We start from the raw sequence: 16,891 nt of genomic DNA, 5'->3' as shown, positions 1-16,891 counted from the left end.
CTTTGGACTCCCGCAGCATGGATGCCATTCTCTCTGAAGCGAATAAAAGATGACAACTGAATTCAGAGAGAAGACAGTTCCACCACATTTGGTCAGACGTTTCATTTATTGGCCCCAAATAAGTCTTTCGTGGCGAATAGAGTTGTTGTTGTTGGGGTTTTTTAAATAGAAAACAATATTCATTGAAATGAATGACAAGAAATCACTCAACCAATGAGTGACCAGAAGCGGTTGACATCACTCATATGCTACCCGCTTGCTTTTTCCAACAGCAAAATCTCAAGTAGGAACAGTCTCATAGCAAAATCCTCAGAGGTACAGTTTCAGGACAACGGAGCCATTTTCTTTTGTTCTTAATTCACCTCTGGTGGGATTGTAGTGGGAGTAGGAGTTTTGATGTTGAAGAGGGAGGAGCTATCAGACTTTACAGTTGTGCAGGTCCGCCTTTCTTTATCATTGACGTTCCTTTCAGGCGGATGGGCGAATAGGATTCAGAGAGGACATCACCCCAAAGTCCCTTCTGTCCTCTACCCGCGCTTCCCAAAAACAGGTGGCGCTCTTTGTCAAGCGGGATTTCAAATGGCAAAGGAAGAGCTAACAATAGATCCGGGGTCCGGTAATACCCCGCTTTGCCTCTTCCCTGATCTGTGGATTCCAAGCCTAGTTGGAAATATCAGGAAGGGCCACGTTGTCTGAAGGAGAAAGGGGCACAGCAGAGAATGTTTGCCTTCCCAGCAGGCCGAGCAGCTTGACGGGAGCCACGCGGCAGGAGATCTGAGTGGGTCGGGCGGCAGAGAAAAAAAGACTACAATTCATGAGAAGAAAGAAGCGCTTTCTAAGCTTTGAGTTATGGTCACCTGAAGGCAGGGGGGCTGCTGCAGACTTTTGAACCGATGGTTTCGTTCTTTCGGCTCCACAAAAGGTTGCTTGAGAAGGCATTCCTGAAATAACTTGGATTGCCTAGTACCTCTCTGCCATATATCTGGTCTCGCTCAAACCCCCCCCCCCCACCTCCCACCTCCCCACCCCCTTTGTCAACTGCATCCAAAGTTCTATTGGAATTCGTCTCCACGGAATCCAGAAAAGTCCAAGTCCCGTCTTCCCAGCCATGCTAAAACATATGCTGCAACATAGACTTCCTGACTTGGATTGATTTTTGCAAGACGTGTTTTTCGGAATGGTCAGCAATTGTGATGTTATCAATGATTCATCATGACCGCCAGGATCATATGTATTGAAAGCTCCTTCTCCTCCATGAGTCAGCAGGAGGGGGGGTGTGGGAGGGGGGTGAGATGGCGAGAACAGCCTGCAGCTACAGATGGACGATTGAAGGTTTTGCCTCGGTTACACATTAGCAGACTTTCAAACGGAAAAAGAGCGTTTAAAGGACAACAACCGCCGTCTATTTTCATGTTTGGATCAAATGCTTTTCTGAGCTTATTTGAGCGAAAAAAATGTTTTGTTTTTGTTTTTTCTCCTCAGATGCACGGCTGAAAAAGCCAGATAGGCCTCACAACATTTATATCACCAAGTACAGACGAGTGCGGGGTTTGTCATCTCTTTTCTTTGTTTTGTTTTTCCATTTGAGTGAAGCATACGCATTGGCCTGATTTTAAGAGCGAATTCATTTCAAATATTTGTCCCCACACGGGCTGTGCGCCTCCGGCTCAAACTTCATTACCTGCGAGGGTCGCCCCCCACCTTCAACTCCACTCTGTGAAAGTCTACAACAGTGCGTGAAAGGTAAACACGTTCTGCATTCAGAATCGCAGGGCTCACTTAGTCGCCTTATCTTTGTGATGAAGTGGTTTCCTCCCTCTCCTCCTCTCAGGATACAGGCCCATGCACTTCCCCAAACAAACCCGACAAGGATATCGTGCACGTACAACAACAACACCGGTGCATTCAGACTCCACTTTTTTTTTTCCGTTTTACCAGCACCGCTTTTAGTGCTTCTTGTTTGGTTTGCTGATAACGGCAATGTTGGAGAACATGTGGTGCATGTGTGTTCCATTTGCCCACTAATTAGATTGAAAAGGCTGTGCACTGAACCGTGCACTGTAGCACCCAACCCGCACCCGCCGCCCACCCCTTGGCTCCTCCGCCTTCCACCCACCCTGCCAGTCAATCAGATAAGGCCATTCTGTGTGTCTCGTCAGTGTCCATTTTGTAAGGGCTGATTTTGGTGAATAGAGTTGCAAAATGGAGTTGGAAAAAAAAAAGATACAACAAACTTGACAGTATTCCCCCCAAAAAAACAGCCCATCCACATCTTGTGAAAGAACAAAACAAATGAGCTCCTGGTTAAAGTTGAAGAAATACTGAAGGGTGGCCACCTCCCAAGCTGGAAAGTAATGTGCAGTACAACTCAAGACCCACGGAAACAGCTCCATTATAAAACCATTAATAATGAAACGTCATAGCATCTGGTTAAAGATAGAAACATTTTGAGGTCAGGACAGCCCAGCTTTTCCCGTGCAATCTCTGCATGGTTCACATGAGGCGTCAAATATGATATTTGTATTTACAGCGGGACCTCTCAAATGAGACAACTGCTGTCTGACTTCTGATTCATTCGAGTAGAGAATTCATTTTTCTCATAGAAAATAGAATTGGAATTGAATTAAGCTGTTCCAGGCTCAAACATGTACACGGATATTGTTTGAGGACCAATTTACTTAAGTCTTCTTTTTTTTTCTAAACATCCTCACGGAGTCCTATTCGTCAAATCCTTTTATTGTAATAACAGCCTCAATAACATTTTGAAAAAGCCCATGCGCTATTGCACTTGCACTGCGGCGGTTCAGACTCTACGTGACTTCACGGGCATATTTTTGTCCCCAAATGTCAGCAAATGGCAAATGGTAAGGACGTTCGATTTCAGAGGTTTCACTGGTCGCATTTTCACGTGCTGTACAGTATTTGTAAGGTGCAACTCTAAAGGCTCATTCATGTAAATAACTCTCAACACCCAACTTATCTAGCACTCAATCTTCAACAATCAGTGACTGGAAGTTAAAAAAAAGAGAGGTGCAATACTTAATGATTCAGTGAAAATCCCACCTCTTGTCATCCTGAAAAAAATGGCTTCCTTGCGCCTTTACAGACGAGACCCCCCCCCCCCCCCCACTCCTCCCCCTCCTGTCTGTGTTGAGACACAGGAAATTCATTCCTGGCTAATTTGATTAGCGTGATCATTGTTGCAGGCATCCCCCACTTCTCCTGTCGCTTCCTCGCTCACTCTCTCCAGTACTGAAATCTGACCCAAAAGAACAACCAGGGAGCATCTAGTCTTTAAATACACCAAACCATTAATGAATGCAACGGTACAAACAGGTTACATTGGGACAAAAATAAGAACGATTAAAAAAAAAAATCAAAAGAAACCTGCAAAAAGACACAGGAGCGATTCGGGGAGTGACAAAGGGAGACCGGGTCCATGTTTTGGGTGGAGTGGGGATACAGTAACAGGATCCAGAAAAGCCCTCTACTCTCTTGAGCCCTGCAGCGTAAACAAACAGCTGAGACAAAGCGGGGCAGAGGCTCTGACACACGTACCGAACCACACACACACACACACACATGCAGAGACAGGCAATCAGAGCAAGGCAGTCTGCCCAGCTAAGGCGCACCTCCGGGCACCCACAATGACATCGACTCATCACATTAGTGTCCGTCTCCGGTTTCATCCGCTCAAACTATCACTCTGACATTCCCGATTTATCTTAAATTTGACAGAGGCCTATAGGAGTATTAAGCCAACCTCTTCTGGTGATTTTTTTTCTTCTAATTTCAGTGCCGAAAATGATTCATTTTTGCAAACAAATCAGTGGAACCTCCAACCTCGGAGGACATGAAAGAAACGTATATTCAAGACGTCACGCTCTGAGTCAAAGCTGCAAAAATTCCCCCGTGCGATGACAAAACTTTGATCAGCCCAAAGCCATGTGACTCCTCCATGCCACAACGACAGGAAGTGAAGACATTGCACAAACGCGGAGCTGGCTGAGACCTCCTGTATGCAGTGCAAGATCGGGGTCGCATCGATCGCTAGATGGCGCAGTTTCACGCGCAATATGTAAAAAGGGTGAGAGGGAGAATGAGGACGTTTCCACAAAAAGGGACTCAAGTCAATCTTTGACCAAAAGTTCCACTCATGATTTTTTTTTATTTATTTTTATTTTTTTTTTGGGGGGGGGAGTGATCCAAAACCTCAATAATTCCTCATCTACCATTTTGTGCAATAAAGCATTTGGTTTGTGGATTGTTTACTTTGCATCCCAGATTATTTATTGCCATAGCAGGGATTCTAGTCACTCTTAATGATGACATGCAATATAGATTGACACCAGACATCAGATCCCAAAGAGTGTGTGACTATTCTTAGAGGTTAGAAGCAGTTGGCTGGGTACATACTTGCATTCCCGATCCTCCAGGTCAAAATGTGGATTGAAGTTGATGAGGATCCGCTGGTGGGGGCCGGGGGCCGAGATCACCCACGTACAGCGCTGAGAGGAAGTGTAAGACATGGGGTACCCGGGAGAGGTGAGGTAGTTGGCATTTGAGATCCGGATGTTGCCTCCACATTTGTCTGCAAAACGTGAAACCAGCACAATTTGTGGCATGTTCTCGCACACACAAACGGGTCACTGATTCATCACATACTGTATCGAAATTGAGACATGATGCAAGGTTGAAACTTTTTCTAAAGTGTCCTCATCGAACAAATTATTACATTTAGTGCTCAAGAACTGATAGGAGACCATTTTTCTGAGTTTGCAGTTTGGTTTTAATGTAAAAAAAATCATTTTTTTAAAGTGTAATAAGAAAAAGTGATGCTAAAAAAATTGGAGGTTTAGTAAAGAGGAAATTGAAAAAAATAAAATAAATGCTGAACCCAAAGATATTTCAAAACATGATTGACAAAAGTCTTATATTGAATTATGACTCATCTAAAAGTAGTTTTAAACGTGTAACTGATTGCAAATGAGGCATAATGTTTGAATACATCTAATAAGAATAAGGACAAATTCCATCCTTACAAAAAGTGACTTTTGTCAAAGGTTGAAGGTGCTTCTCAGAGTTTACCAGCGGATCAGGGAGCTAATCTTTTAAAAAAAAAAAAGTAGGTTGGGATGAGTTGCTCTACTGAGTACACAAAGGGGTTTTTTTTAATCAATAAATAGCTATCGGGTGTCACTTACCGTTTTTGAAAGCCTTGGCCACCAAGAGGAATCCCATCAACAGGACAAAGACTAATCCACAATGCATCCTCGTTTTGTCAGCCCCGAAATAAAATGAGCAAAAAAAAAAATCCCAGGTGGAATCCTCCAAAAGCCTTTCGGCTGGCCAACTGGTCCTTTCTTATTTCGGCAGTATTAAAAAAAACAAAAAAAAACCAGAACGAGTCACTTGTAGTGAAGCTGCTGAGTTTGGGCTTCAGGTCGCTGGCATCCTGTCATTCAGCTCCTCTTCCCTCTCGCATCAGCCGACTGCGCTCTTCTGTGCAGGCCGGAGTTGGCCATATCCTCGCCACCGGTGCCAATGAGCGCACTTGAAAGAAAACGATCCAGTCCCACTTTGCGTCCTTTTTTGTTTTTTGATTTTAGGCAAACGAGGAGTTGGCCGGAAGCAATCTTCCACTGCGGAGAGGACAAACACGTTTCAGCAGGTGCGAGCACGCAGGTTGGAAAGTGTAGCGCCCAAGTTGCTCGCTTTCGACAACTCGGAAAGCTGTTAAACTCTCAATGCTGCGCGCTCATTGGACAAAAGGACTGCGCGTTGCACGAGCCGTGCATCTTTTATGCGTAAAAGCGGAGCTGCGGTCGTCCATGAATTGGAATGCCCCCCCCCCCCCCCGCTTTCTCTTTCTCTCTTTTGCCCCCCTCTCATCACCCTTCTGTCTTGTCGGACACAGAGGAGCAAGACATTAATGAAAGATGCCCTCTCGCAACAGCACTTTCTGCAGGAATAGTTCCACGACGAAGTAGATATTAGAACTAAAATGTCGCTTTTATTCTAATTTGTTCAGCATCTCACATTGAAACTTCTCTCAGCATGTGCCCTGCTATACTCCGAAAAGTCAGCGAGACGCCAATCGGCGCTTGTTGCAATGTCAGTTTCTGCTCGGAAAGTCGAATAAAACCTTTTTTTTTAAATTATTCTCTGTTCTTGACATTTTGCACGCTCCGCTGACATCGAGATGAGCTTGCCCCACAGCACTGACACCCAAAAAAAAGCACTCTGAAATTCAGGGGCAATCAATTCAAGCATAAAAAATGGTCCTGCTGTTTTACTCCAGGCTGCTTTTATAGGGTCACCATGCACAAATCGGAACAAAGACGACTTGTATTCATCATATACTGTATATACTACATTATTACATACTGTATACTACATTATCGAGAATGTGCTACAATACTCCGTCAAACCGCAAGCCAACATTTGTTATCTTAATTTTGTAATAAGCTCTCTTGGGCTGGTTTGATTAATAAGACAATAATGGAAAACTTAGCAGTCAGTGAGTGGTTCGTATCAATAAAGCCATTTCACATCATTCAAGTGCTTGCAAAATCACTAAATCGAAACATTCTTTAGGTAAAAAAAAAGCAATATTCACCTGTGTGGAGGTGCGTGCATCAGTGCACTTAGAAGCTGCGATCCGACAGGCTGCCTCCAATGACTCTCCGAATAACGCAAAGTGGTCTTCCAAACAAATCAAGATAAGTTAATACACCCTAACTTCCTTTTTTGATGATGAGTGTATAGATATTTTTTTTTTAGACCGAGGAACAACCACAATCGTGGCGAATTCCCCGCCGCGTAAAGACGCGCAGGCGATGCCCGAAGACTCCTCGCCGCCTTCCCCGCATGCAGACGCGCTTCCCGGGCTGCTTTTCGCCGCTCACTCGCTCGGGTGTCCCTCGTCTTGTCTCAAACCCGGCACGGCGAAGCCAAAAAAGTGTTCCACTAGGTCTTGACGATGGATTTAAATAACATAAAGCGACAGATTAAATCCACAGCGAGACAATTGCGCAAGTTTCTTCGCCCCCCCCCCGTTCCGCGTATGGTACGCGCGCTACTGCTGCGGTTGCTCTGATGGAAAACGCCAAAGGTTTGAGTGCCTGCCAGCCCCACACGCCCCTTTTTACCAAGGATGAGCACGCGGGTGCGCGTGGTCGTCGGCGCGCGCGAGCGCGCACGTGTGTGCGTGAGTTCACACAGCTGTCTTTTTCTCTTTGAGCCGATATGCATTTATTGAACTTCATGCGCTGACCCCAAGGAGTTGCAAGGGCGCCTTTGAAGCCAATTTCTTGCTTGCCAAGTACAAATACTCCATTACTGTACTTGAATAGATATTCCCGATGGTTCTTCGCTTTGAGTATAGGCTTATTTAATGTTTTCGGATGACTTTTTTTAAAAACACCATATCTACTTTTGACTTCGGCCAAATGGGAATTAGAGTCACTCTATTTTTGACAGATGTAAAAGACGTAAATGGAGGGATTACTGTACGTCTGGTCAATCGTGGTTGAGGTCTTGTTTGGGGTCATTGTAAGGAAGATGGCGGGGAGACGACAGAGGAACGCGAACTAGGAAAACAGTCAGACACTGATGCAACAGATGGAGAGAAGCGAGATATTCCCCCATCATCCATTATTGAAAACTATTGTTTGATGTTGTTAGCGCTCCGAATGATTGACATCAAATGGGTTGTTTTGTGTCAGCCGAAACGCAGAAAATTATTCTGCGTGCAGCTTTTGTTCCCATTGAGCCAGCAGGTGTTAAGTCAGGGTAAAAAATCATTTTGACTTGTACCTCTCGACTGAATTACTTTATTCAGTTTTAAGTAAAGCAATTGAATTTACCAGTCTAGAGTTTACCAGAGTCAGATTGCGAGTAGTTTTGCCACCACTGACGTTATGGATGCGTCAACACTTTTCATCTGAAAGTTACAACGAGCTGAGTCGCGAGTTTAAAATAAGGCATGATGAAATGGGCACAATGGAATCTTCTGGATTGACATACATTTTTTAAGTAGATCTACACTTATATGTATTAAAATGTTGATTTCATTTCATGCAACCACTTGTTGAAATAATATTTAACACACCATTTTTTTTCACTGTACATGATTTGAGAATATAAGAAATGACACAAACCAATGACATGAAATCGCAAAGTTAAATGTTAATTAGAAAGGGTTATACAAGTGGAAATTTGAGAATGCTGTCCTCAGGACACGATAGATGCATTCTATAATTCTTAATCCCCTGTCCCTGTGGCTGGAGGTCAAATCTAGTTGAAAAAAACTGGCTTCAAGTTCCACTGACTCCAATAGCTAAAGTGAGCGTTTCCAGGTGCTGGGCTGAGCCGTTATGAGCCTTGTGCCCTATAGGGGGCGGTAGGTGGCGGCGGTGTCGGTGAGCAGTGCACCTTCGCCTCAAAGACTGATGGCACAGCTGGTTTCCAGACAAGCGCATTAAAGTGGAATAAAGGTTGTTGTCAGACTTTCAGCACAGCATCCTGTATGCATTTTAATCAGGCTCAAAAATGGCACCACGAGTTTCAGCGGCCATAATTCATGCGTACGTTTTCTTTGAAGTTGAAAACATGGCTGTGATATCCGACTCACGCAGGCCTTTCGATTGAGTAAAGCGTTCCGATGTAATACAAGCCACCGCCTTGGATCCAAAGCAGATAACAGTACGGTCTACCGGGGAACGTTTTTCAATTAGGCCCCAAAATATTGTCACTGTCCCTCAATGGCGTGTTGATTTTTTTAATGCAAAACATAAGTTCCTCGAAGCAATCAAAGGGAACACCGCTATCTTTGTTAAGGCAGTAGAATTGCAAATCCGAAATAACGTGCGACTTGACAGCACGCCCTTTGATACGACCCTTGCCGAAAAAGTTTATGCAGCACAGTGGCGCACGATAAGACCATCGTTGAAGAATATTATGAATATTTTTGTCCTCGAGAGCAAGAGCTTCACTCCCATCCCAACTCTCGACATTCTCTTTCTTACTGATAATGCAAATGTTAAATTGGCAACGGCGGGCATCTCTATCATAGGCAAAGTGAACTCGGCTTTGGTGTCCTCGGGATAACGGGAACAATGTGGAGAGTCATTTCACAAGGGTGCCTGCCTGTGTCATCTGCAATGAGGGCTTGATTGGAGAGGAACAATAAAAGAACCATTTAAAGGATTTGCTCTTTCTTATATTGCCCCAATAATCTTTTGTAGAGGCGGGTGAATAATTACGTCTGGTAAGAAAAGCAGACATTTTTATTGCTGCTGGAAGTGGTGGATTTGATTTCATTAGCATTTATTTTTTAAGCTTTTCAGGTTCAAGCTATTTGGCTCAGCAAGGAACATTCCGACCTGGATTTCTGATTGAAAAATCTGTGTTTTTGAAGTCTTAACCTAACAACCTGTTTGCAATTAAATACTTTCGAGCTATTATGGATGAGAGGTTACACAAAGGTTTTGAATGGAAGGAAAAGATTAATGTAATGCCGGCGCACTCTTTAGAGCCCGTTCCTCTTGCAAGGCCACTTAGACAAACCTGCCCTAAAGTTTTGTTGGTTCTACCTTGGCCTGTGTGCTCCTTCTCTTCAGCAAATCTTGTGACGATTGCTGTCGGAGATGTAACAATGATGCAAGCATCTGCATCTACTTTCACATGATGCAGACTGAAGTCTGAGAGGGGGGGGGAAAAAAAAACATTATAATTCCAGACCTTGGGGACCTCATAGCTGGCGAGGAGCACGGTAGCAGCATTCCAAGGAATTACAGCCAGAATTAGAGGCGCAACCTCTGAACAGTTTAAGACTTTTTCCACCATTACTGTATTCCGATCTGCCCTTCATGACAACCATAGTAAAAGACATTGACACGGTCTTTAATGTTGTCACAGTTAAAAAGGCAGATGTTGGTTATTGCTAGCCAATGAAATGCTTCGCATACTCCAAACAGGCTTGTTGAGGCAAAGCTACGAGCTGGGAATCCATTTTTCTTTTTTTATCGGAGGATAAAAAAAGACATTGCTGTCCATGTACGTTTTTATAGTGCAGGCTGAAAAAAAAATCAACAACAAAGTAAAAAGGAGATAACTGGAAATTGCAATGGGATGGTTCTCTATGGGTTCGCTGGATGAAGATACGGGTGCCAGTGGACACGAACAAATCTCTATGCTACTCATTTTTTAGCAGCAGGATGGTAGTGGGAGTGTGGGGTGGAGTGGGAGTGCGGGGGTTTAGAGGGAGGAGGAACATCCTTCTGTGATATCAAGCTCTGGTGTAAATGCTACAAAGGCGCCCCGCTCTCGGGCCGAGGCATTTTTGCAAGGTGAACCAGAGTGTGAATGAAATTAGCAGAGCGCTGAATAAAGCGCATCTGAAGTTGAGAGTCGTTATGGTAATAGTTCAAGAACGTGGAACATTTGCAGGAGGGGGATGCTCATTCAAGTAAATGTGTGGGGGGGAGGGGGGGGGAGCACCACAAGCAGAGGAGGTGGCGTCAAACGAATGAAACAAAAACAAAGAAATGGCCTCATTGGTAGTAGACACATTTACAGTGACATTTAGCGAAGCAGGAAAGATGTATGAATAAATATGCATAATGTTGCCGGGAAGCGCTGAGAGCTTCTCAGGGGTAGAAGGAGGGTGCGAGAGACTGCTCCTGAATTAATGATGAGGCAGCCGACTGTCAGTCTCGGGGTGTGCGTGCGAGTTAACATGCTACGCCATTACACCGCCGTGTGCGCGTATGTGCACGCGGCCCACATTCACACGCGTTCGAAACGCGCTCTTGCGGCACCACCATTTCACATCGCTGATGGAAATTAGCGAATCCTCGATACCTAATCAAGCAATCTTTTTTGAGACGCCCATTTGCAATTGTTTCACATCTTTAATTACATTTTTTGAAAAGCACGTGAGGTCCTTGCTTTGGGAAATTGAATTTCTCACCCAATTATTTGTCTTTGTTTCATTTTTACGATGGATCTGTGCCTTTTCTTCATTGATTTATTTTTTTTGGTTTTGTTTGAGATTATGAATGTTGCACTACTCGTCAACACGCACACACAGTGCGCTGGGAGAAAACCCCAGAGATGATTGTGTTGAAGGAGAGGGAGCTGTCGTCCAGGAGGGAAGTGCCAGCCAGAAAAAGCTATGTAGGTCAGCGAAGAATTGCACTGGGATATTGCCGCCTCAGCTCCCAGTCTGGGGGGTAAAGGGGGGGGGGGCTGATATGATTTCTGCTGAATCCATCTGACTTAAATGATGAGAGATTACCCCCACTAAAATCTCTTTGGTGAATGACGTCAAAAAGCCTGCTCCCGAGGGGGATCAATGATATCCATTCTTCACGTTGGAGATTAAACAGTGGAACCTCTGCCATTTATGGGCGGACCATCATTTTGAGAAAACTAAAACACCCGTAAAATTGCACCAAAACCCCGAGTTGAGACCCTATGACTGCAATCTGTTACGTTGCTGTTGCAAGGGAAAACAAAGATCAGCATGATGGCAACTACGGCAAAAGATCTGATTGCAACGGAGAGGAAAAAAAACAGGGACGGCGTATCTGACCCTGGAACTGGAAAATCAATACCGGCGTTTCCCCCAATGGACTTTGTTCAACCTTACGGGTTCTCCTCTCAAGGTTTCAGAAGTAAAATTAGCACAAACCTTGATTCCGTAAATGTTTACTTGGATGTTAAAGTGTAACAATGATGCAGGTTATAAATTTTAAAAGTCACTGCCATTAGCAAGCTTCGGTGGCTTAAACCAATATTTTAGTTTTAAAGGTTGCCCAATAACTAGGTCAAAAGGAGTTTAACTTTGACATGAGACAAATGATTTTTGGGGAGGTGGAGAACCGCACAAAGAAGGTCAGTAGAACAAAAAAAGTATTTTTTAAATTGCAATTGTGTTCAGGAATGTGACCGTGTCATCATGCAAATGCTCTTCAACAAAGATTTCCATTCGTCATCCATAAAAAAAATAAAAGAATCACAATGGAATCAATGAACTCACCACATCACCCCCATTGTCATCCGCACTTTGTTAAGTAACAGGAACTGCCCCAACAGGTGGTAAACCGAGCTCCCCCTCTGGCCAATCCACCTTCATCGAATGTTTGATGAAGCCAGTTTGAAATGGAGCCTGAAACGGCAGCAGAGAGAGCCCAAAGTCCTGGCGATTAAGAAGAGGAAATCCCAACAATGCCTGTGATGGTGACGATTACTTGAAACTGTGAGACGGGCGAGATGAGGAAGATGAGAAGCTGGCCTTTGTGTAAGAGTCTAGCTGGAGGGGTGGGAGGCACCTCAATCAGTCAGAGCGTGTTTGCGTTGGTGGATATACATTATGTGTGCCCTGAGACAAATCCACAAGGGCTAGTCAAGCAATATGCTCACATTTTACCCTAAAATAACAGCTTTCAATAATATATATATATATATATATTTTTTAAAAGGATTTTCAGTTCAAAGCTGAGAATCGGCGACATTGCTGTTCAGATCGTATCGCAGAATCTGTCAATCAAGGACGACATACGCACACTGGTGAAAATTTGGAATTGGCTCACTGAAGTGCGCTCTGAACGTCTCTGTTCGGTTCAGAGGCCATAAAGTTTCAACGACTGATTACTTGTGAATGAGGAATTTTAATCCCGATTCATTGCATAAAATTGTAGCTTTGTCCATGCTTTGTTTCCTCTCAGTGTCACAAGGTCTTACAGTTGTCATGGGGCCACCATAGACAAACGCACAGCTTCAAAAGTTGCTGGAGATAATGACTTGGTCTTACAATATTCGCAGGCAGGAGGAGGCTCTCAACAGGATGTGACTTGCACGAGAAGGGGATGTCTGATGAACACAAATTTCTCCGAGTGAAATGCGGGTAAATGCGTTATGTCACATCACAAGATCTGTCGACATTATTAACGAGTGGGATCAAACATAAACATTGTTGTCCTCCAAAGGGATATCATTGAGGAATTTTATGCAACACAAGGGACGTCTTTTGAATAGTTACAGCGGTAGTGTTTCAGCATTCCAAAGTGTTCATTCTGAATGCGTCTTTCTCAAAGGGCCGAGCTGCAACAAAGAGAGTATGAATTGTAAGAAGTTGGGGAGAAGACAGAAAACTGAAGTTAGTAATGTTCGCTGGCTCACATTGAAGGCAATTCAGTTCAAGCCATCGTCACCACACCTGTATTGTTTCCCAATTATCTAAGGTCGCTGAAAATGATTCCAACCAGATATTCTCTTATATGAGGGCCGTGATGCAAGCGATTTTCAACTCACACCACTTCTGGAAAGTGATCAGCCAAACAATGAAACATGCTGAACAAATGGTCAGTATTTCATTTGTTCAAGTTTTGCTTTTAAAAAACAAATAAGTAAATAAATTACATTTCCACCCAGGGTCAAACTATCTCTCTCATCTTATTAACTATAATGGAAAATTGGAAGGGCATTTTAACGTTATTAACTCTTAAAAAAGAATACAAATTGATAACTTCACAATCATATTAAATCATCATGAGAAAAGACTGAGCTGGGGAAAGAGTCTGCAATATTTGAACCCAATATTCATGGTTAAATGTATTTCAGTTTCAAGCATCAGGTGCGGTCTCTTCAATTAAAATAACTTCAATTGGGTTTTTTTTCCTATTTCCGCAGAATCTCTCTAAGCAATCTGAACATTTTTCAAAGAGAGAAAAGATTAATAATGTTTGACCTTCTTACATGAACACACTTTGCTCAAGGTCTTTTTTCATTGACCGTAGCTCCATAAAGTGCTGTTTGTGTCCGCCGATTATTTAACCGAAACGAGGTCTCTTAGCAAGCGCAACTGTGGTGAAGTCACCCTGTTCTCGTACCGCGGCAAATACAACATTGATATAATATGATGAGTGTGGGTTTAAAAGTACCAAATATGTATTGATGTAAAATAATATGGCGCTCTAAAATATTCTATGGGCTAATTGATTGTCTGCGTCGGCGGGGCGGGTTCAAGGCCTCCATTTATTCCTCTCTTAATTTTACAGTCTTTGAAGAATAGTATGTGGCAAAAGAGGGAGAATTTAGGGAGAATAGAGACTCCCTCAGTCTCCAAAGGTGATAATGTAAGGATGATTACGACATCAGTGCTTTATTTGAAGCATTTTATGCCATTACTGTAACCTGAGACAAATAAGCTTCCCACCTCCTTACTGACAACCAACTGTGACCCTTTCCTTCAACTCTGTCAATATCCGTAGCTGTTATCCTGGCAGCAAAGTGGGCGCTGTCACTGCAGGAGCAAACTTATTTCTTTACACCGTGTCAGAGTGCAGCCCTCAGAGAAAAGCAACATGTCCGCAGAAACAAATAGAGACAGACAGCATGACAAAGAAATGTAGCGGGGTAGAGAGCGTGAGCGAGGACACGGTCTTGTTCTAATTTGCCATGAAGATGAATGACATCACCCAGCAAGAAGCCAGAATCTGTTTATGGATGTCAGAACCCCCATGCCCGCACCTCCCAAAAAAGACGTCAAACCACAATTCCTCCAGTCATATTTTATGGTTACTTATAAAATGTTTGAAGATAGTGGCTGTCCTTTCAAAAGGCTAAATGGATTGGATTGGCGTGGCTGAGAAGATAAAGACGAGACATATGGCTGGGTGTCATCGCCACAAGGTTTGCGAAAACGTTTCAAAATGGGCAACAACACACAAACGCAAACCGCACATCGGTTCCAACATGGTGAATTCCTGCTAACTGGAATTGGACACAGGATCTGCCGAATTGTGAAATACCCCCGGCCTTCCCCGAGCCCAGCCTCACTGATGCGGATCTGATGCCAGATTTTGAGTTACTGGTTTGTGTCGGCTCCCAGACATTTTTGTTTGCACAGATGTTACTTTGTCACTTTGATAATTATCTTGTAATTGAATTGTGTGCGGATTCGGGCCCCGATCTGTCAGCTCTCAACCTTTACCCCATTTACGGCGTGTCAAAGATCGGGTGTCGTGTGTACAATTTGGGTGGAAAAAATAAAGGCATAAAGAGCGTAGTGCATTGAATACGTTCCGGCTGCGCTGTGTAGTTTTGGCAACAATTGTCAAATGGTAAAATCTGTGCTCCACCCAGAATGGAACAACAGAGTGAGACTGACATGCTAAGATGGTTGAGGTTCTCAGTCCATTAGTTTCACTCGCATGCATCCAATTTAGAGACATGCTTGTCTGATTTGTCCGCCCTGTCAGCGTTTCTTCAACCTCTCAAAGGCTCACAATAAGATAAGATAAGATATCCTTTATTTGTCCCACAACGGGGAAATTTACAGCCTCCAGCAGCAAGAATGTATGTAGAAAGAAGAGAGAAAAAAAAGGAAAAAAAATGGGCGGTCAATGCACAAATGACATATACAGTATACACAGACGTTATCCCGCCTCGGCACGGTGGCCGCAATCAGCGTCAAATCACACCGTGCGCAGCATATCCAACCACCCTCCGAATGTGCGCGATAAGATGGAGTGCTCTTCTCCGATAGGTGCCTCATTGTTTCCTTATTTCGCCACTCTGCTCCGCCATCATCCCTCTAAGCAGACACTCAATCTGTTTTGTTCGGTCATTAGCTACGCAGCCAAAGAGCGACGCAAAAATACATGCCCCCCCCCCCCTTACGTCGATTTAACATCACGCGCCGCCTGAGAGCGATGTACGAATCAGCTTTGCCGTGCTTCGTTTTTTTATTTTTTATTTTTTCTTCAAAAGTGATTGGAGGGAGCTCATTTTGATGTTTGTGACGCACTGACGAGAGGCACCCGGCAGCTGTCAACAAGAAAAGAGACGTTGCATTTCATCGATGATTCCTTTCGCGCTCGGAAAAGTGGGAAGTCGTGGCAAAGCTCACTATCCGGAAGGGAGCTTGAATCCACAAAGACAGGAAATCTGGCACTGATTATAAGGTGTGCAACCACTAGAAGTATCCGAATGTTTACACTTGAAACAGGAACACGGTTCTTGAAAACAGAATTGCGGAGGGAAAACGGATTACCTTTGAGTACAGTGTTTTTCGTCCTTTCTACGGCGGTGACCTCATCAAAGTTGAATCATATTTATTTATCCTGTTATCTCTCATGATAAAACAGCGTTAGAGTGATGTGTATTTCCTTTCAAAACATTTCAGTGGCCGTCACACAGTATTTACCGTCAAGTCACAAGTACCAGTATTTATAGAGCACTTTCAAACAGCCATCGCTGCATACAAAGTGCTGTACATGGAGGGATCCAACATGCACAACAAACAGTAAGACAAATCGGTAATAAAGGCAGTAGAAAGCACCAGGCAGTAAAATCAAGAACAAATCTAAGTCATGGTGGTAGAAAGACAATCGGTGGTTTAAAAATAAATCGTTATACCATTTCATTTGCTGTCAAGTCCAGTAAATTCAGCGCAGTGAACTCCTAAATCAAGTCGCCATATTGTTTCTCGTGACAGTCAGCAGTCTGCTGCATCGTTCAATAGGTTGTTAGGTGGACCAACGCAAGAGCCGTCTTTGATCTTTCATCGGCGCCGTTTCGATTTTAGCGTATACTGCGCAATCATGACAGCGCGTCTCCACAGTCGTTTTGCTCCTGAAACTTTTCATCCACTTTATATAACTCAATTTGATGTTTGGCTGGCGTCAGAAGGTGTGCTTTGCTGCTCTCCTCGGGTCTTCGTCATGCTCAGTTTCCAGGCAACTGAAGGGCACGCTGATGAGAGCGGCAAAGCGTAAGAAGAAGACGGCTGGCGAAGCTGCCGCGAGAACTTGACAACCTTAATGAAGACAAGCAAGGAAACAAAGGCGATAGAGACAAAGACGCAGAAGCCGGAGATCAC

At 43.9% G+C, this 16,891-nt stretch overlaps 1 protein-coding gene and 1 long non-coding RNA gene across 5 annotated transcripts in view; both read right to left on the bottom strand.

The window, feature by feature from the left end:
• Window positions 1-7,209, bottom strand: part of nrp1a (neuropilin 1a) — a 44,803-nt gene extending 37,594 nt beyond the window's left edge. The window contains exons 1-3 of one of the 3 annotated variants that reach the window (XM_052054717.1): window positions 6,620-7,209; window positions 5,205-5,642; window positions 4,417-4,591 (exon numbers count right to left, since the gene is read on the bottom strand). In XM_052054717.1, coding sequence (XP_051910677.1) covers window positions 4,417-4,591; window positions 5,205-5,271 — 242 coding nt within the window. In that variant the 5' untranslated portion in view covers window positions 5,272-5,642; window positions 6,620-7,209. The remainder of the gene's footprint in view (window positions 1-4,416; window positions 4,592-5,204; window positions 5,643-6,619) is intronic. The other 2 variants (XM_052054715.1, XM_052054716.1) reach the window with 2 other exon arrangements.
• Window positions 7,210-11,388: 4,179 nt separating this feature from the next.
• The window catches only part of LOC127593360 (uncharacterized), a 59,313-nt gene continuing 53,810 nt past the window's right edge, over window positions 11,389-16,891 (bottom strand). For both annotated transcript variants that reach the window (XR_007960388.1, XR_007960387.1), the window contains 2 exons: window positions 13,049-13,110; window positions 11,389-12,175 (listed from right to left, as the gene is read on the bottom strand). This is a non-coding gene — a long non-coding RNA (uncharacterized LOC127593360). The remainder of the gene's footprint in view (window positions 12,176-13,048; window positions 13,111-16,891) is intronic.

The sequence above is a fragment of the Hippocampus zosterae genome, chromosome 20, assembly GCF_025434085.1.
Source record: "Hippocampus zosterae strain Florida chromosome 20, ASM2543408v3, whole genome shotgun sequence".
Lineage (NCBI taxonomy): Eukaryota > Metazoa > Chordata > Actinopteri > Syngnathiformes > Syngnathidae > Hippocampus > Hippocampus zosterae.
The sequence above is the reverse complement of the archived record's forward strand: the minus strand, read 5'-3'. Positions and strand labels throughout refer to the sequence as shown.